Here is a 22032-nt window from a genome sequence, read left to right on the forward strand (position 1 = left end):
AGGTAGGTAGGCGATTATGGCCCATCTGCATAGGTTAGCTACCGAACAGTTCGTTGGCGCATTCAAAAATAAAATGGTTCGCGTTACCTTTCCGTGTGTTCTTTGCCTGTTTAGGTTTTGCAGGCAGGTTGTTAATAAGAAAAGAAAAACTCCTTGAAGCTACGTAAACCATGCAAAAGACTTCTTACTTCCCCAAGCCGCTAGGGGCAATATTCGCTATGCGCTCTGAACTTCATCTTTCTTCTAGTCCTTACGCTACTCGTTGGTCGAAAAGTGGACGAGGTCATCTTCAAGAGTGTTGGAGTGTGCTAGATAATAATTACGTTTTCCTGTTTGCACTTGTTGGTGTTTCTAAAATTATTTTTGTAAACAATTAAGTAGTTTTATTATGAACTCGATGAGTAGTGAGTGTTTCCCTGTATCTTACGTTTGTCGAACAGCTTCTGTACGCCACATTGACACTTCTCCCCCCCGTCCAACTAGTTACAGTGTCTTTGTTTTAGTACTTTTTAGCGGGAGAATATCTGACTATGAACGGTACAGAATAGTATGTGGATTTAGTCAAACTGGACAAATTAAGCAGCGGAGCGGACAGTTCAAAGGTATGTCACACATAATTGTAATTTTGTCTGTAGTTAAAGTTTCAACTGAAGAATCAGGTTTTCGCTGTTCCCGCAGGACTGAGAGAATATTATTTGGGTCTTCGCCTTCTATCCATTCTGCTCGGGTTTCGCCTCATGAACAGCCGTATTCTGGCGAAAAATTGTGGACTTTAAGGAATTTTCGCACAGCTAATTATTTTTATTTCCAATCAATTTGCATGCCCAGGTATTTATTTATAATAAAAGCAAGAAGCATCCATTACGGTAATACACAGGACAGTATTTATGAAGACGTACGATATCTATTAGTCCTTATCCAGTAATGTACTTAATAAAAAAACCTTACAAGGCCTTACTTATCCAGCGGTGTGACTTTATCATGTCACGTCAACGTATCTGGCAGAGATCAATAGTATTTGACATAGCGGTCCAAATATATTTTATTCTGTATGTGTACTACATTACATACTTAAGGTACTTATTCTTTTACAGAACATACATTTAAAATAACTTTGCGCTGGATTATCTGCAGTCTATAGTGACAAAATAATTGGATTTTAATTCATGAGATTGTTAGTTCATTTCTCGTGTCGTGTTGAAAAAAACTAATAATTATGAATTATCCAGAATCTGAAAGTTGACTTTGGTAGAACGTGTTTGGAAAGTTTATATTAACGTAGTAATTTATTAAAAACAAAAAAAAGTACTGCACCTCCATAATAGCAGTCCTGGGATATCAGACCGCTCATATATGATAGCAGACACGAGTACATTTTCCAAGAGTTTTCTTATGTTCTAGGATCCTCCTCTTCCACTCTCCAGTACGCAACTATATATTCTTCTGTCATGTTTATTAAAGACAATAAATTCAAAGTGTTGGTAGGAAGAAGGGAAGTGTGATGCCTGGTAGAAATTGTTCTTTCTGCAAGACGGACTTTGTAGTTTATTTATTTAAGCGAAAAGGCAGAATAATTTTTTACTGTGAATAAGCATGTCTTTCTTAATGCCTTGGTGTAAAGTCTGTACCATTTTCGCAGCATGTCAAGCATTCCTAAGGAAGGAAATCCTTTATTTTTTTGTGTAAGTTTACAAGACTGCCGCTGACTTTGTGACAGTGTCTAGTATTGGGTGATAAATGTCAGAAATGACAAGAGTGCAGTTGCACTCCGTATGTCGTTTTGTAGCGCTTCATATGTGCACCTTTGTTGTATGCACTTGGACACTACTGCAGTTCTTGTGGGTGTTTTTTTTTTAATCTTGGTTCACTAGGCCTTTCTGATAAATTGTGAACATTTTCTCTGATGATTGCACCTGTCTGATGTGGTTGTTGTAACCAGTAAGCATTTCATTCCCCTTTTTCATTGGGTGTGCAGTGTTGAGTTAATAGACTGGAATGTAATTATTTGTTAAGAGATGGAATTGTCAGGATAGGCTGTGGCTGCCTGTGCCTATACAATTGGATGAAGTGGATTCCGAAAATAGATGTATTGATGTTGTGATCAGTTTGTGGAGAGTTGGGATATTTTTAAATTCAGCAGTATTTCTAGAAGCAAGAGGCAGGACATTACGTATGCCCAGCTAATTCATATCTCCTGTTCATTTGAAGTTAATCTCGTCTAGTGCCAAACACATACGCTTCATGCATTGTCTTGTATTTTAATAAGAAAGATTCATACTGAGGCTGAAAATAAATCACACTTAGCAAAAGAAAAGCAATAGGTAGCTGCATAAACTTTTGGTTCAGTTTTCTAGCATGTAATGGGTTCCTTTTTTATATATAAAAAAAAAAAATTACTTCAGAATGGGGGAAAAATATATACTTTTAATTAGACCCCAACCCAGCTCACTTGGAAAAAGGACAGGATAATAGCAAAACAGAATAAAAGTTTTTGTTTTTTTTCCCTTTTTTCTCCATCCATTCATCTATCCATTTTCTGATGCCTATGCAGATCCAGGTTGTGGGGGCAGTCGTCTAAGCAAAGTTGTCTAGACCTCCCTTTTTCCCCACCACCTTCTCCAACTCCTCCGGGGATACCGAGGCATTCCCAACCCAGCCAAGAGATATTCCTACAGCATGTCCTGTGTCTCCTCCCAGCTAAAGGTGTCCAGGGAGGTCTCCTAATCTGATGACTAAACCACCTTAACTGGCTCCTTTTGGTGCAGAGTAGCAGCGGCTGTACTTAGACCTCCACGTGAATGTCTGTCCTCCTTACCCATTCACTAAGGCTGAGGCCGTACTTCCTACAAAAGAAATTAATTTCTGCTGCTTGTATTCACAATCTAGTTCTTTCTGTTGCTACTCACAACTTGTGGCAAAGGGGTGAGGGCAGGAATGTAGATTGACTGGTTATTGGAAAACTTTGTCTTTTGGTTCAGCTCACTCTGTACCAAAACTGATTGGTATAATGTTTGAATGACTGAGGATGCTGCTCCATACAACCAGTCGATCTCTGGCTCCCTTCTTCCCTCACTCACGAACAAGATCCTGAGGTACTTAATTTCCTCTTGTAGAAGCAGAATCTCATCCCCAACAGTGTTCTCCCCAGAAATTCTTTCCAGCCGGGTGGCATGAAAAAGTAGCCAGGTGGGGCGGGATGGGGAAATTTGGTGGTGGGGAAAATTTAAATGTGCACTAATTGTATTAGTTAATTATTATTTTCCAATGCTCAGTATGACTTCCTTTTTTAAGGTTTGACACTTGTGCCAGAATATTTTTATTAAATTTAAGAAGTACCCAATTCAGGATCCTGCAACCCTATTTTTAAAATTTTTAAAATAACAATTGTTATGACATAAACCAAGAGGCACAAGTATTGTTGTCGTCGGGAAGAAAAGTATGGGAAACCTAATGAAGAAAAATTAAAAAATATTCTTCAAAGCCAACTTGCATATGCAGAAGGTGTCTTCATTTAAAATATTTATTCTTCTTTTCTTCCTAGAGGCCCAGTTGTCTGCAGCTTTCCCATAATCAAAGTCCCCAGGATCTGGGCCCTCCAAGGAGATCGGCATGAGATTATTTAGCGTGCTTTTATTAAAGCGATTTCTCAAACAGGTCTTGATCCTTTTAAGGGCAGAAAACCCCCTTTCACATTCAGCTGTGCTCGCTGGGATTACTAGCCCAATATGAGCTGGTTTGGCTAAATTTGGAAACGACTCTTTGAGCTCTGATGTTGTTGCCATTTTTAGTAAAAATCTGTTTTGGCTGAAGTCTTTGTATGATTCACCTGATCATTTTTGACACAACTGTCCATTCTTGCCTGCTACTTTCATATTTTAAAATTGGAGGGGTACCACTTTGGAGTTATGATCGAAAATAATTTCGGCAGACTCACTTGAATCATGAGTTTCTGCATTGAAAACCTTTGAAAAGCTGGAAATAATTGGCATGTCAGGGAATCTTGCATTTAGGGGCTTGACCGCTGTCTCTAGGTATTTATCATATATTGCAGTTTTGAATGACATTACATCACTCAGTGTATAAACAATGCGGAGATCTGACCATTCTTCTGTCAAACAATGAAGAAGGCTTTGAAAATACCTCCCAGCAGTGCCTTTCAACTCCATGATGGACAATTTTATGGGGAGCAAAATTGACTCCATTTCAGTAAGATTGATATCTTGCCTTTGCCAAGCCTTAGATCAGTTGGACAACAAAGGTAATATGTCTGAAAGCATCATCAGAGAGGAAAAAAAATTGCACGTTTTAATACATCTGCTTAATCCTTCAGCTGTAATATCATTTCATTCAGTGGCCTCTCTTTCCAGCACAGCTATGACACTCATCATACACTGTTGTAGTAACTGTACTGCAGAGTCATGACAGCCATCTAGCGTCACCGGCCATTTTCAGCAGCCAAAAGCAGCTATACGCTTAGCAGCACTACACAGACTGCACTGACACTGAGAACATAGACGTCACTTCCTGACGCACTTTTTCTGATATCTGACATGCTGGTTCCACTAGTCCTGTTTTTTTTTAAAATCAGTCCTCCTCATGCCCGTCCACCTCCCCATACTCCTTGCTGCTGTCTGAGAACCATGACAACAGACTTAAAAGTACTGAACCTCATCCTGGAAGCTTCACACTTGGCTGCAGACAGCTTCGGAGCTGAGAAGTGATGTTGAGGTCTCTACTTGGCTGCTCCTTGAAATTCTACCTATGTGAACAGAAGCTGTAACAAAGGGCAGCTCTGGTGGAGTTCCACATCCACTGGGAACGAGTCCAACTTATTTCTAGCAATGCAAACTAAGCTTTCACTCTTTGTTTGTACAGGGACTAGATAGCCTGCAACAGCAGGCCTGGTGCCCCATACTCCCAAATCACCCAAACACAACACCGGACACACCAGGTGATGCAACTGTATGCTTTTTCAAAATGCACAAGACACAGGTAGACTGGTTAGGCATACTCCTGTGGAACTTGCAGAATCCTTGTGAGGGTGAAAAGCTGGTCAATTGTTCAATAGTAATCTTCCTGAATTTGAGGCTTGATCAACAGTTGGGTCCTTTCCAGAACCCTGTCGTAGGCATACTCATGGTATCTGAGGAAGGTGATTTTCCCCCTAAAGTTTGAACACACCCTACATTTGACATTTTTTAGAATACATTGAACAAGCGCGTCAGTTAAGACAGTGTTATAGCATCATTAGCCTTTAAGAACACAGGGTGAATATCATTAACCCCTGGAGTCTTGGGGGAGTCCTCCTCTCATTCCCCTGGCTCATCCTTCTGAAAGGAAGTCGTGTTGGTGGGATTCAGGAAATCCTTGAAGTAATCATTCCACTACACAAAAAATCCCCACGTGAGGTCAGCAGAACTCCATCCTTGCTCTAAAGTGAGTGGGCAGAATACTGCTTCCCTTGAGGTACCTGCCAGTTTGCCAAAATTGGTTTATGCCAGACAGAAAGTCATTTCCATGGCCAAACTGAACTCTTCCCACATCCACAATTTTGTTTCTGTATCTTTCATCACCATGCACCGCTTGGCATGTCAGTACCTGCCAAATGCCTTTGGAATTCCACATCCTGCCAAATTTGAAAGGCTCCCTTTACTACTGGTTCCACCACCGGGTTCGGAGATTACTGCTGCAACAGGCACCAGTGACCTTGTATCTGCATCTCTGTGCAGCCGTCTAAGCACTGTTGCATTTGAGTTCATTGTCCCATCCCTCCTAAGAGTGCAAGAGAAATTCACCTGGAGTCGAGAGTTGAAGATTTCCTGCATAAGGGTGTCTGAGAAACGTTCCCAGCACACTCTTACTATATGTTTTGGTCTGCCTGGTCTCTCTGTCATCTTACCCCACCTTCTGATTCATCTCACAACCAGACAGTAAGCAGTTGACAGCTCAGCCTCTCTCCTCACATGAGTGTTAAAAACATTTAATCATTGTGATGCCCTAGTTGCCCTTTGATGGCATCCTCCCTTCTTGAACCTGGAAATTGGTTGTAATGACCAGGATGGCTAAGGTAATAACGGCACACAACAAGATTGGTGCAGGTCCTTAGTGCTTTTTATTATAAATCACTCAAAGTACAAACTCTGCAGTGCAAAGTCTTCACAGTAAATAAATAAATATTCTAATAAAATCTGTGCCAAACTTGTGGAATTTAAATTTATTGACAAATAAATCCAGTAAGGGTTAGAAACAAGCATAAAATCCCAGAGGTTAAATCAGTACATTCATTAAATCCTCCTGTGAGCCTCAGTGCTTCTCTCTCTTTCTCCTGCCTCCCACACTCACTCATCAGGTCTCAACAGTAGAGAATAAGCACCAGCAAGCGTAATCCCCTGTCCAGCCGTTGTCCCAGCTGGCTCACTCGGTCACCACTAGAATGTGTGAAGCCTGTCTCCATCATCCTTCTCCCTGCCTTTGGTCCGGCAGGACCCTTGGATCACTCGATCACTCCTGTTCCTCTGAAATTCTCAACAGGACCAGCCTTCCATTCCTCTCATTCCCTTTTGGGAACACCTGACCAGCTTGCCACCTGTCCATTGCATTGATTCAACCCACCCCTTTTTGGTCTTACCCGAATTCTCTATGGTGATTTTTCTCTCCTTTTTTTTTCCTTCTCCATCCTCCTCCTCTTCCTCCTCTTTGTCTGCTCAGGCTCCTTTTACACTTGTAGGTGCAGTTACCTTAATTAGGACCTGTGGAATTCCAAATAGAAAATTGGCTGAAATGATCACATCAGCATGTGAATACATGATCAGCCAATTTCCTTATTAATCACTCCAGGCACACCCAGACCCATGCAGCCTGAGCCACACTGCTTTTATTTAAATACGTATGAACTGATGTGGAACCCTACTGCGCTTTTGGATCTGGTGAAAGAACTGTGAAATCTATCATCCAGTGTGCTTCTGAACACCTTTATGCTTGAATGCTTGAACATGGTGTTCATTATGCACAAACCGACTATCACAGTTGTCCAATACAAATATAAAGCACTGTTCGGGTTCAGATGAGGTAGGCCATTCCTGCCTATCACACCCTTCCAGGTTTCACTGTTGTTGCCCATGTGAGCATTCAAGTCCTCCTGTAGAACAAATACAGTTCCCAGTGGAAGCACGTTCCAGCATGCCCCCCATGGTTTCCAAGAAGGTAGAATACTTTGAACCACTTGTCATTGCTTAAAAGCTCTTTCCCTTATTTGAAGTCACAGGTAGTCAGCCCTCTTGCCCACTGGGGTAAACTCCAACATACACATGCCAAGCCTGGAGGTTATAAGTAAGCACATGCCTGCCTGGCGCCTCTCATGCTGGGCCACTACAGAGTAGATTTGAGTCTAGGTCCTCTCCAGGAGCCTCATTTATAAAAGTGCTTTGTGAATTTGAGCGTGAAAATGTGCATACACCTATAAAACAATGGGTAATGCATACACCAAAAAATAATCAGATTTTAAAAACCCAGTGTACACACATTTCTAAGCAATTTACCCTTTATAAATCGCAACCACTTTTTAAATGTGCATATATGAATGTGCCTAGAACGCCGCCTTGAAACATCCATATACAGAGCATGCTGAACAAGTTCAAATATATGCAGGCACGATGCTGCAGAACTTCATTGGTTGGTAGAGTAGCCTTGACACCTGACCCATCTAGATACTGTCAACTGCAATGAAGAGTATCTGTCTGTGCTCCACACCAGAGAGCACAAGATCATACACAGCATTATAGTGCCTCTCCTCTACGTTCTGGAGGGTCAAGGACGTGTGAGGTGCCCATGTCTGAGTGGACAGCCATTATTGCCTGGTATGTGTAATGACGTGGTTGCTGTTACAATGAATAGTACAGGCCATATCAAAAACTGAGAGTTCAGGCTTTTGCCTTACCAATGAGATAGCCCTCATTTACGATATGTCAAAGCTAGTTTGCCACAAAATAATTGAATCACACGTTGACCCGAGCCTCAACTTTTGTCAGTTGCTTAATGGCACCACAGATGATTATGCATTAACAAAAGCAGCTTCATTCTTGTTTGGTGCCTTATTGCAATATGAGTGCAGTAAATGGCTTTAATTACGAAAACTGAATGTGGTGCCTCACTGGTTGGTTAATGGCTTCTAGCACAACAGGTATGATGGAATGAACCTTGACTAAGATATTCCTGACCTTTTGGCCAGTTCCCTGAGAAGCTGCAACAGATAGCTGATATAAACTGACATATAACCAAAAATTTTCTTCAAGGCAAATACATAGCATTGACCCTATTAAATGAGAAGTAAAATAGTCTGTTCATTATATTTGTAACTTTTGAAGTGTAATAAGCTTGTCATGTCAACACATATTATAATAATGGCTTGGTGATACAAATTATGTGTGCAAGTTGTCATTTATCTGGTTTGGCTGCATTTCCCTACATGATCAAGGGTATAGTCATTTCCCAGTTTCTCCAAAATATTGCGTATTCTTGGGTTGGAGTTTCTGTAAATATTTGCAAGTTCACCCATCAAGTTTGCTTTTATAAATCCTGACATTTGCATGGGAAGTTGAGTATGCATATTTTGGACCTGTTTTTGTATGTACACAAACTTTGTAAATGAGGCCACTGGAGTTTGGTTCCAGAACCCATTCTGTGCATAGACTTTTTTTTCCTCTTTTCATTCATTTTGCAACACTTTTCAACAGTCTCTTCTCTGGATTTTTGCGGTTGTGGGGTTTTCAAATGCCAGGGTGTGGTGCACTTATTTGTAACTTTAAGATAATACAGTTTTGGTGCAATAAAGCAATAAGTATTTAACTGGGAGCTTCCCCACAAATCCTTCTTGCCAGAAGTCCCAAGAAACAAAATCTTCTCAGCATTTCTTCTGGCAGAGCCCAGTAAATTCTTTCTCACAGTCTGATACTAAGGAGGAAAAGAGGTGACATGTCAGAGTTTCACAGTACTCAATGAATGTGACATTAAAGGCTGTTTTACCCTATAAATCATAATAATGAAAACAAAAGGCAAGAATTCATAATAAAGACAAAGCAAGCATTGTAACATACTAGGTAGAAATAAAATATACAGTTTATTGTATATGAAATAATAATATTTCATAAACAGGCTATTTATATGAATTCAAACCTACACTACCAATTACTTTGATTCAAAGATACTGATTGCACATATTCTCAGATTGTTACTTGTACTGTTTCATACATATTGGAAGTCTGTATTTGATATTTTTAACTGATATGGTTTATGGATATTGTCTGTTTTAATTTTTTACCTGATGTGTTATTAGATTGGATTAGATTAGAGATTAGATAAACTAAATAAATCCCAGCAGAAACAAGAAAACAAGGACACAGACTCCACAGGACAAATAATACAAACAATCAAAAAAGTGATAGGTAAATGGGCTTACTCCTGCCTACTGTATACACTCGAGTGTAAGCCGACCCGAATATAGGCCAAGGTACCTAATTTTACCTACAGAAACTGGAAAAACTTATTGATTCAAGTATAAGCCTAGGGTGGGAAATGCAGCAGCTACTGATAAGTTTCAATAATAAAAAAAAAATCAATAAAATTACGGTACATTAATTGAGGCATCAGCTCATTAATTGAGCACACAGCCTGGAATGAGTCTCACAGAAGCTGCACAGCACCACACCGAGCCCAACTGCCGTTAAATAAATTGACACTGACATTAAATGAAAAAAACTAAATATAAGTAAATAAATGTACATTGTTCAAATATATGAAAATGGTATTTCAAAATAAACTTAACAAGTGCCCTGGGGGGAAGCATTGAAATGCCTGATAGCGCTGGACAGAAAAGACCCCCAGAGTGCTGCTTTGCACACTGTGGTGGATGAATGTGGCTAAAAGTGCTCCAAGGCAGCACCTCCTGGAGGGGATGGAGGGGATTTTTCATAATGGCTAAATTGGATGCCACCATCCTCTTTTCTACAACAGCTCTCAGTGTGTCCAGGGTTCATCCTGTGATGGTGCAGGCTTTCCTGATAAGTTTATTCAGGCTTTGTGCTTGTTTTGAGCTCAAATGTCTTCCTCAGAATACCACAGCATAGAACACCACACTGGCCACTATGGACAGATAGAACATTTCCAGTAGCTATCACTTATGTTAGGTAGAATTCCCAGAGGGGACTGGGCAGTCTAATGGTCTGGAATCCCTACAGATTTTATTTTTTTCTCCAGCCGTCTGGAGTTTTTTTTGTGTGTTTTTCTGTCCCCCCTGACCATTGGACCTTACTCTTATTCTATGTTAATTAATGTTGACTTATTTTGTTTTCTTATTGTGTCTTTTATTTTTCTATTCTTTATTATGTAAAGCACTTTGAGCTACTGTTTGTATGAAAATGTGCTATATAAATAAATGTTGTTGTTGTTGTTCTGCACACATAAAAAGACCTGCGTCTCCTTAGCAAGTACCCTTCTTATACAGCGCCTCTGTGTTATCAGACCAGTCCCATTTATTGTTTTATATGGACATGTAGCTCTGCACCACCTTCACATCCTCCCCCAGATGATTACAGGTATCAGTGTCTCCATGACATGCCTAAAGTCCACCACCAGCTCTTTTATCTTGCTAATGTTGAGTTGCAAGTTGTTATTCCTGCACCACAAGATGAAGCCCTCCACAGCATTCCTGTTCTCTGGCTCCTCTCCATTATTAATGCAGCCAATGATGGACAAGTCGTCTGAAAATTTCTGTAGATGGGCAAGCGCTGGTATTTTGCTGGATAGCTATTGTATAGGGGTTGAACAGGAAGGGAGACAGGACAGTTCTCTGAGGTGTTCCAGTTTACATACCACCATTTCTAACACAGTCCCTCAGCCTCACATACTTTTGTGTGTTGGTCAGGTAGTCCATGATCGAGGAGATTGTGGGAACATCAAGATTCAAAGCCTTGAGCTTTTCTCCCAGTCGCTGAGGCAGAATGGTGTTGAAAGCACTGGAAAAGTCAAAAAACATTATCCCGACTGAGGTGCCACCTTTAACCAAGTGGGCATAGGCTGTCTGGAGCATAGGGATGAGAGCATCTTCCACATCTATATGTGTCTCATAGGCAAACTGCATAGGATCCAGATGTTCTGAAACCAGGGGCTGTAGCTGTTTTAGGACCAGCCTTTCAATGGTCTTCATGATGTATGAAGTAAGAGCAACTGGTCTGAAGTCCTTGGGATCACTGGAATGACCTTCATTTGCCATTGGAACCACATAGGATGTTTCCACAGCTGGGGAACCTTCTGCAAATTCAGGGAAAGGGAGAACAGATGTAGGACATCACAGAGCTGGTTAGCACATGTTTCCAGCACCCTGGGGCAGCTTACATCCAGCCCTGAAGCGAAGCCTTGTTTATGCTTGTTTATGAGTTTTCTCAGCTCTCTCCTCACTTCCTCAACAGTGATACAAAGTCCAGAGAGTGGAGAAGAGCTGGAAACCACAGGTGTGATGTTACGGTGGGAGAAGGTCATGCAGGGTACAGATGGCAGTTGTATATTATGCCGTATTATTGTTGCTGAATGTCTCTGTTCCAGTGAGAATAACAATCATTACTTTTCATTGTACTGTAATGTAAGGTATAGTAAAAGTAAACTGAGTTGAGAGCATTTTCCTACATGTAAGGGAGTAATGGCATTCCATACGGCTTTAATTTCTGATGGCTGCTCCTCTTGTTTTCCCCATGATAAATTCCTAAAACATAGGATTAAAGGCAATTGGCACTTTAAATTGCACAGAGAAATTAGAAATTAAAGATGCATCAAGATCACATCCTTATTCGTCGTTGTGGAAGATCAAGATGAAGGCAATGCCTATTACATTTAAGAGCAAGTGCAGTTTTTGTTAAAAACTGAAGGTGGTGAGATTTCATTATATAACCAGTCATCATACCAACAGATCACACAGGTTCCTAATAACTCTGATAGTCACAGCCCACATTAACTGTATATTCATAAATCTGTTTAAATGTCATGTCTAACCTCAAGACGTGCCAAGACTCACTACTAAATACTGCCGTGTTATTTCCACTTCAGCTACCACAGACATCGTTGGGATTGTGATAATAATTCCATTAATAATGTTGAATGTAAGTAGTGTATACAGGGTGGCCCAGGTCTAATTATGCAGATCCAGATCATTCTGGATGACTTTGATTTATGCAGGGATGATTCTTCATGTCATCAGTTCGCACACTTCTCAATGGTCCTGGATTTTTCGGGTGATTTTCTATGTAATAAACTTTAAAAGTTATAGCGTAATGAAAATTGCATAATTAGATCTGGACCACCCTATATTTTAGCATGCATGAAACGCACTTGATTTTTAATTCATTGAATATTTGATTTACCTGGATATAGACACTAACTCTGAAATAAACACATTCCTTGATCACCTGCCTTTCACTATTTAAAATGTATTGTCTATCTACTAAAGCATTAAAACAGTTATTTACTGACTTGAGTTTAATCGATTGCTATCCATTTGTACCTTTTTAAACACTGTTACAAATCAGAATGTAAAACACAACAATTTTGCAACTCCAAATACAACTTTACTTTTGTATCTAACCCAGAATTATCTTCTTTACTTAATCTGATCATTAAAGCCACATGAGTAACTAATTTACTTTTTTTCCAATTTTTTGTGCTTGCTCCGATAGTGAGGTTTTGTAAACAGTTAAAAGTTTTGAAGAATTACACCAATTAATGAAAACTTTGTCACCCCTCTGTAGTGTGTAAGTTAATCTGATTTATTAGAAAGACTAAACACACACCCTTCACCCCAGCTATTTCCGTCGGTGTGTCAGGCCTTCGGTGTAATTAGTTTCTCTTCTATCAATCTTTTATTTCCTATTTTTCCTTTTTTAAATTTAATATATTATATATGGAATCTGCTGGAATAAAAAAAAAAATCAACATTTTTTTTAGCATATGTCAACTTGGAATGGGTATGTTAAGTTGTTTGTTAAATGAATGTGTTGCATTTTAGGTATTACGGCCTATAGTTTGTATTTTCCTTTTTTTTTTTTTTACATTTTTTTATTTGATTAAGTCTAAGCAAGTCACCCAGTGGGTAATACAGAAATATTAATAATTTAATTAAGTACATTTTTAATAGGCATATTGGGGGGGACTGAAAAATAAAATTTCTTTTTTATACTGTGTTTTCTTTTGTATTTTGTATAGTAGATACTTTTTCCAATTCTAATTGCCATGCTAACTTCATATTCTCTTTTTACATTAGCAGTGGAAGGAAAACATTAAAAGGCAGAAAGGATCCAGAGAAACACCAAAAAGGAGATGACAGTAAGAGTTCTCTTTTGTGATGTCCTTTTGAGTAGAAAACTTTTACTTGAGCTGGAGAGGTAAATTAGGACACTGGAAATATTCAGCACACAAATGGATGGTTATTATAGAGATATGGGAATAAACAATAGAGCTGCCATTGGTGATATCAGAGTAGCCTATAGATATGCGTATTTTTGCTGACAGACTCCAAACTGCAAGAAAGACCAATAAAGATTTTTGGGTTGGATCTCCAACTACTCAACAGTTCTATCGTACCTCTGTTTTAGTTGTGGAATTTTTTTTCTGCTTCTTGCTTTAAACATTTGAGATATCAAATTTCTTATTTAATTTGAAAGGTATTAGCTATAATATGAGATTATAAGGCTATGTCAGGAAAAATTAAAGCCTTAAATAGCACTACAGTAGAATGAATAAAGGTTTATTTGTTTTCTTCCAAAGAAAACAAACTTAAAGCAACCAGAACAACATAATAAATTGTACTTGGGCCTTTTAGACTATGTTTGAGTGACAAAGATTTACCTCTCTGCCCTTATAAGCCATGAAACTTTTATTGATGCTGACATGACAGTCTGGAATGTAAACGCGCCAAAATTTTACTACAGTGGCCTAGTATATCTCCTAAATTTTCTTCATTTTGAGTGCTGAATGGGTATTCTCAAAGTCTTCATTGTTGTTAAACTTCAGATATTTCATAATTAGTGACAACCTACATTCGGCTATAGTATCTCCAATGAATGGAAGCACTGACAGCACTTTTAGAGACGAGTGATTCTTGGTTCCAACGCTGTGTGCAAGACACATCTGTACAGTTGCCTGAGTAACACTTGCAGCTTGAGTACCGCTGGTGTCTAAAGCTAAGGAGGCTACATACTATATATGCATTTGTTTGACAAACATATTTTTTGATGCATAGTGTAATGAACATTATTTAATTATTGTATATGCAGCTAATTACTAAACTTTACTAGCTATTTAAGCTGGGAAAAACTGATATACTGTTTCAGTCTGAAGATTTAAGATGGACTTCCTCACTGTTGGTAATATCTCTGATTAAATGTGAAAGTTTCATATTAAAGAAAGTACTGTTTAAAACTTAAATTAAGTCTCTAAAATGATTTATGTTACTTTTAAAGTTTAGATAGATAGATAGATACTTTATTAATCCCCAAGGGGAAATTCACATACTCCAGCAGCAGCATAGTGATAAAAACAATATTAATTAAAGAGTGCTAAAAATGCAGTGCAAGTTAAAAAATGCAAGGTGGAGAATGCAAGGCAGGTTTAACAGTCAATTTGTTAATTTCCCCTTGGGATTAATAAATTATCTATCTGTCTATCTATCTATCTATCTATCAATAACATTGTATAATGTTAAAGTTTACACCCCCGGGTGGAACTGAAGAGTTGCATAGTAGATGGGAATCAATCTCCTCAGTCTGTCAGTGGAGCAGGACAGTGACAGCAGTCTGTCGCTGAAGCTGCTCCTCTGTCTGGAGATGATACTGTTCAGTGGATGCAGTGGATTCTCCATGATTGACAAGAGCCTGCTCAGTGCCCGTCGCTCTGCCACAGATGTCAAACTGTCCAGCTCTGTGCCTACAATAGAGCCTGCCTTCCTCACCAGTTTGTCGAGGCGTCCCTCTTCTTTATGCTGCCTCCCCACCTCACCACCATGTAGAAGAGGGCGCTCGCTGCAACCATCTGATAGAACATCTGCCGCATCTTATTGCAGATGTTGAAGGATGCCAGCCTTCTAAGGAAGTATAGTCAGCTCTGTCCTCTCTTGCACAGAGCATCAGTATTGGCAGTCCAGTCCAATTTATCATCCAGCTTCACTCCCAGGTATTTATAGGTGTGTACCCTCTGCACACAGTCACCTCTGATGATCACAGGGACCATGAGGGGCCTCGGCCTCCTAAAATCCACCACCTGCTCCTTGCTTTTGGTAGTGTTCAGTTGTAGTTGGTTTGAGTCACACCATTTAACAAAGTCCTTGATTAGGTTCCTATACTCCTCCTCCTGCCCACTCCTGATGCAGCCCATGATAGCAGTGTTGTCAGTGAACTTTTGCACGTGTCTGGACTCCGAGTTGTATTGGAAGTCTGATGTATATAGGCTGAACAGGACAAGATAAAGCACAGTCCCCTGCGGTGCTCCTGTGCTGCTGACCACAATGTCAGACCTGCAGTTCCTGAGACGCACATACTAAGGACTGTCTGTAAGATAGTTCAAGATCCATGCCACCAGGTATGAATTTACTCCAATCTCTGTCGGCTTGTCCCTAAGGAGCAGAGGTGGGATGGTGTTGAAGTTGCTAGAGAAATTCAGGATCATAATTCTTACAGCACCACAACCTCTGTCCAGGTGGGAAAGGAATTGATGTAGCATGTAGATGATGGCATCCTCCGCACCCACCTTCTCCTGGTAAGCGAACTGCAGAGGGTCAAGGGCGTTGCAGACCTGTGGCCTTAGGTGGTGAAGCAGCAGCCGCTCCATGGTCTTCATCACATGTGATGTCAGGACGATAGGCACGTCACCAGGATGTGATACCTTTGGGACTGGGGTGATGCAAGATTTTTTCCAAAGCCTCGGGACTCTACCCTGTTCCAGGCTCAGGTTGAAGATGCACTGTAGGGGACTCCCCAACTCCAACGCAAAGGCCTTCAACATTCGTGGCGATACTCTATCTGGACCTACTGCTTTGCTGGCACAAAGTCTCCTCAGCTCTTTGCTTACCTGGGCTGCTGTAATTGTGGGTGGGGTGATTCTCTTCTATGCTGGTATCTGCAGAAGGATGGGTGGAGGATGCTGTACTTTGAGGTGAAAGTGGGTTAGGGTGGTCAAGCCTGTGTTTTTTTAAAAAAGTTGTTTATCAGGTTTGCTTTCTCCCTGTCTCACTCGATGGAGGCACCCCGCTTTTAGCTATAGCCAGTGATGATCTTCATCCCATCTCTAGGTTTGTAGTGAGGCTGAAGCGGAACCAGGTTATGATCTGCTTTCCCAAACGCAGGCAGCGGGGTGGCGCTTTATGTGTCTTTAACGTTTGCATACAGTAGGTCAATAATCTTAATTCCCCGGGTGTTACAATCCACATACTAGGAGAAGGAAGGTAATGTTTTGTCCAGCGTCACATGGTTAAAATCTCCAGAGATTAGCACAAGCACCTTGGGGTGCTGTGTTTGTAGTTTAGCAACAGCGGATGTGGATGATGTCACATGTATGATGTTTATGATGTGTCCATCTCTTATTCAAGTACATTTGTATTGTTTATGCATAGAGTCAATTTAAAGCTAACTTTTTTTTAATATCTCTATGATTAGCACTGCTAAGTTTCCTTTAAAAAATAATATTCTAGTCATATAATAAAAATGGGGGACTAGTTTAAGCATCAGCTCTTCATTTGAATTCTTTTAGTTTTTGAGCCCCTCCTTATTTATGTGGACCTGCATATGCCACCTAACAATAAGGTAACATTTAAAGAATCCTCGGCTCTACTCTCTGCCCTGAAACACCTGGAAAACAACAAATCCCATGTCAGGATATTATTTATTGATTTGTAGCTCCGCATTTAAGACCATCATCCCCTTCAATCTGGTAAATAAACTCAGTGACCAGGGCATCAGCATCTCTTTTTATAATTGGACACTGGACATTCTAACCAACATACCCTGTCTGTAAGGTTTAACAACCGCATATCCTCTACCCTGTTCCTGAGTACTGGCGTTCTGCAGGGCTGTGTACTCGGCCCACTCCTGTACTCCCTTTTCACCCGTGACTGCCTCCCTTTATATGGTACCACCTCAATCATAACGTTAACAGGTAACACCATGATAATAGGACAGTACTTACCAACATGTTGTGCTGGCAAAAACCTTGCACCCAACACCAAGAACACCAAAAAGCTCATTGTACTGTATACATATACAGTTGTTTAAGCATTAGGTGTGTTCTGTGTGCAAAAATCCTTGTAGCACTCACTGTGGTTCCTGTTTAAAGTGACCCCATCTGCCGTTCTTATATTTGCTGATATTTGGACCTGTGGCCATATTGCAAAAAGTGTGCAGAAACCCTTGCAGCACACACTGTGTCCTGAGCAAAAGTTTTGTCACTGAGTTGCTGAGGTTTTTGTACGGAAGCCATATTAGGGCCATGGTGAAGAAAAAAAAAATAAGATATTTGTATAATGCCTCACTGTTACTATGACTGTCAAGTCAGAAGTTTTTGTCTTGTTAAATTTTCATCATTTTCAGTCATTCTGGTGTGTATATTGATAACCTTTCCTAGGTTTAAAGCCATCGTGTCTATAGATTGATGGACAGACTCACTTTGATTGGCTGGTGGGGAGCTAAGGTTTAAGGTCTTTAATTTCCAGAATATGTGTGTGTCTTTTTTGTTTTATTTTAAGAGCTGCAGTTCTGCAGGAAGTGTAAAGATGTAAACCATTTGCAACCTTGGTGATTGGTAACGTTCAAAAGCCGAGATAGGATAGGTGAGCAAGAAAGAAAAAAAAATCTTAGCACGTGTTGCAGGTACTTTAATACAAGGAACTATTAAGGAGAAAACTGAGCAGAACATGGCATGAGCAGAAGTTTAATAGAACAGTCAGTAAGGGTTGGGACAAGGGAGGTCATGGTTTATTAATACATTGGAATTTTATGAGGAAGCAGCAATAGGGTATGATCAGAGTGGTGCATATGATATAGTTTATCCTGATTTTCAGAAAGTATTCAATAAGTTCCCACATAAGAGATTGGGGATCAAACTAAACGAAGAGGTAGATAAGAGTGTGGATGAGTGTAATATTGGATAAAGCACAGAAAGCAGAGGACTGAGGTGCAAAAAACTTTATCAGAATTGGGTAAAGTTAAGAGTGGTGCTCTTCTTGCCAAACAGCTGGAAGACATTAAGCAGACATTCACGACTCGAATTGAAACAGCCGAAAATTTAGCATCCACCACTGATGGAAAAGCAACAGCTGCGAATTCCGAATGCAAAAAACTCTGAGATAGACTTGCTGCTCTGGAAGATGGATGCAGAAGGAATAATATTAGAATTGAAGGTCTACCTAAGAATCACGAAAGTCCAAACCCAGTGAAATTCGTAGCTGAACTATTCTCCAAAATAATTGAAGAGGACTTTAAATCATACACCGAGATAGCTGCAGCTTATCGCATATGGGGATCGAACAGCCCTTAGCCTAGGACTTTTATTGTGTGCTTCGAGAAGTTACAATGTAAATTAAATGTAATGTCACTTATCAGACAGAAACAAGAGATTATATTTGAAAATAACCTCATTCGTATTTTCCCTGATTTCTCACCCTCAACAGCTGCTAAGCGTGGCTTTTTTTAAAATATTAAACGGTGCTTACGAAAAGCCGATATCAGATACAGCCTCTTGTATCCTACCAAATTGAAAGTGGATATTCAAGGCAAACATTACATACTTACCACTACGAAGGAAGCAGATAAAGAGTTAAGAAAGCTGATCCCGACACTTTCCTGAAATACGACCATGAGTCGCACCCTTTCATGGCATCGTAAAGAAGATATCCCTGGCTGTCTCATCCGCTTGCAGTGACATCGGTACCGTAATTATACATCCTTTTCCCTTCTTGGTTGTTTTTAATTACAATTATACATGTTTATGTATGTGTGTTAGAAATTAAATTCGTAACCCTTTTTGCTTTTTTACACTATTCTAAAGGAGACTGTTAAACATCATACCCTTGGTTTATTGTTGTTGTTATTATTGTATTAGGGTTTACTATGCTTATCCAGGGCCACTTTTTAACACCGTTCCCTGGGTTTACTATCTTAACATTTCAAGACTGTTGAAGATATTTTTATTTATTTATTTATTTTTTTAATGCTTATAGTATTTAGACTGTATTGGCAATATATATCTCAATTTTAATTCACATACACTGCTGCTGGGGGGCTTGTTTTATTTTGGATGTGCTCTGTCTCTAGGTATGTCAGAGGACTGGGACTTTGTGAAGTGGGGTTCAGCCTCAAGTGGGGAGGCAAAATGGGGGGGTCGGGGGACTAGGGGGGAGAGAAAGAGAGCAAGCTATCTCTAATCTATCCTTTTAATCCTTATTATAATTACCAACATAACAATAGACTGCATGGCAATGACCCCTGGGAAAATTGGAAATTAAGGTCAAAGCTGTTTAATTTTCGGTTAAGACTACAAAATGACATCAAAAATTCAAAATCAGTGTCTCCCAAGACGGGACAGTTAACTTTGTGACCTGGAATGTTAAAGGCCTGAATCACAAATTAAAAAGTCAGGAAGTATTCTCTCACCTAACAGGTCTAAGCGGTAAAATAGGAGACCCACTTATTAAGCAAGGATCAGTTCCGGCTGCAAAAAGACTTTACAAAAAAAACTAGAGGTGTGGGAATTCTTATACATAGAATAGTCTCATTTGTAGTATCTGATCCTGAAGGGAGATGCATGATTGCCATGGGTAATTTATTTAATTGTAAAGTGATTTTGATAAATGTTTATGCACCCAATGTGGATGATAGGGAATTCATCCAAAATGTACTTGCATCCATTCCCAATGTGAACACTCATAAAATTATAATGGCTGGGGATTTTAATTGTGTTTTAAATCCAGACCTAGATAGGTCTCTTGTCACAGGGGCGATGTCATCTAACACTGCAAAGACAATTACACAGTTTGTAACTGACCACAACCTAGCAGACCCCTAGATTTCTAAACCCATACTCAAGAACATATTCCTTCTACTCACCAGTGCATCATTGCTACTCAAGAATTGATTATTTCTTTGTAGATAACAATTTCTTGCCTATGATTAAATCCGGCAAGTACAACGCTATTGTTATTTACGACCATGGCCCTCTGATCTTGGAGATAAAAATTATGCCCCACATACTTATCTTGCAGATGGTGTCTTAACCCACTTTTATTAGCAGACAAGAATTTTACAGAATTTATATCAAAACACATCAGTTTTTTTTATAGAGACAAATACATTCTCAAAGGTCTCTGCAGGAATACTCGGGGGGGGGAACCCTGAAGGCCTTCTTAAGAGGACAGATTATCTCGCATCTTTCCCACAGAAATAAATTGGAAACCAAGCAGGTATCAAATATAACCAGCGAAATTACTAGAATAGATCAATAACATGCCAGGTGTCCAAGTGAGGCACTTTATAGGAAAAGGCAGGCTCTGCATTCAGAACTCAACCTTTTGACAACTAAAGAAACTGAACAACTCATTTCTAAATCAAGACATCATTACTATGAACATGGAGAGAAAGCTAAGAAGCATTTAGCTCAACAAATCCAAAAGCATGAAGTTCGCAATGCAATCCTGGCAATTACTAACACAAATGGAGACAAAATCATTGACCATAAAAATATAATGCACACATTTAGAGACTACTATAAGTCCTTATATTCTACTGAGCTTAAAAGAAGACAAGACATAATCTAATTTATTTCTGGAAGCATTAGAGATACCACAAATAGATACTCTTAGTGCAGAGGAACTGGATAAACCGCTGGCACTATCAGAATTACTAGATGCTGTAAAGTCACTTCAGAGTTGGAAAGCAGCAGGCCCCGATGGCTACCCTGTCAAATTTTATGAGACGTTCTCCACTCAGCTAGCTCCCCTCATATTAGCAACATTCACAGAAGCTAGAGAAAATAAAATTCTACCTCAAACTTTTTGCTAAGCATTAATCACCGTCTTTCCTAAACAAAATAAGGACGTTATTACAATGTACATCATACAGACCAATTTCATTTCTGAATTATGATGTTAAGATACTCTCCAAAGTCCTAGCTAGAAGGATGGAGGAAGTGCTGCCCTCAGTAATACAACAAGATCAAACTGCATTTATTAAAGGCCAACACTTAGCGTCCAATCTTCAACGCCTGTTTAATGTGATATATTCACTCGCAAAGTCAAACTTCCCAGAGATTTTACTTTCCTTGGATGCAGAAAAAGCATTTGATATGATTGAATGGAACTACCTTTCCACTACATTGAAGAAATTTGGGTTTGGCCATAACATTTGTGCATGGACCAAACTACTGTTTACCAATCCAGAAGCTTCAGTTTGTATTAACAATATTAATTCAGACTACTTTAAACTAGACCGTGGTACCAGACAAGGATGCCACTTGTCTACACTACTTTTTGCAATTGCCATTGAGCCACTGGCAGTTCACTGTCGAAATGCTTATGAGATAAAGAGGATTATCAGAAAAGGACTTGAACAGAAAATTTCTATATATGCCGATGATATGGTACTGTATATATCAGACCCACAAAATACTGTGCCTGTAGTCCTAACAACACTAACAGAATTTCAAAAGATTTCTGGTCAGAATTAATTTGACTAAAAGTGTGCTCTTTCCATTCAATTCTCATGCTCACAATATTAGATTGGACACCTTCCCTTTTATCATTGCAGATCAGTTTAAATATCTAGGGGTAAACATTACAAGTAAACATAAAGCTCTTTATCAACAAAATTTCGCCATCTGTATGGAAAGCAAGTCTTGCATAGATGGTCAACCCTCCACCTCACTTTAGATGGAAGAATTAACATTATTAAGATGAATATACTCCCTAAGCTTTTTATTTCAAAACATTCCAATATATATCAATAGATCATT

The 22032-nt window shown here is 39.5% G+C and overlaps 1 protein-coding gene across 3 annotated transcripts in view; it reads left to right on the forward strand.

Moving 5' to 3' along the window:
- The first annotated feature begins 282 nt into the window (after positions 1 to 282).
- The window catches only part of cenpu (centromere protein U), a 110609-nt gene continuing 88859 nt past the window's right edge, over positions 283 to 22032 (forward strand). For all 3 annotated transcript variants that reach the window (XM_039751013.1, XM_039751012.1, XM_039751014.1), the window contains exons 1-2: positions 283 to 602; positions 13304 to 13365. In XM_039751013.1, the coding sequence (XP_039606947.1) occupies positions 13360 to 13365 (6 nt within the window). In that variant the 5' untranslated portion in view covers positions 283 to 602; positions 13304 to 13359. The remainder of the gene's footprint in view (positions 603 to 13303; positions 13366 to 22032) is intronic.

The sequence above is a fragment of the Polypterus senegalus genome, chromosome 4, assembly GCF_016835505.1.
Source record: "Polypterus senegalus isolate Bchr_013 chromosome 4, ASM1683550v1, whole genome shotgun sequence".
Classification (NCBI taxonomy): Eukaryota; Metazoa; Chordata; class Cladistia; order Polypteriformes; family Polypteridae; genus Polypterus; species Polypterus senegalus.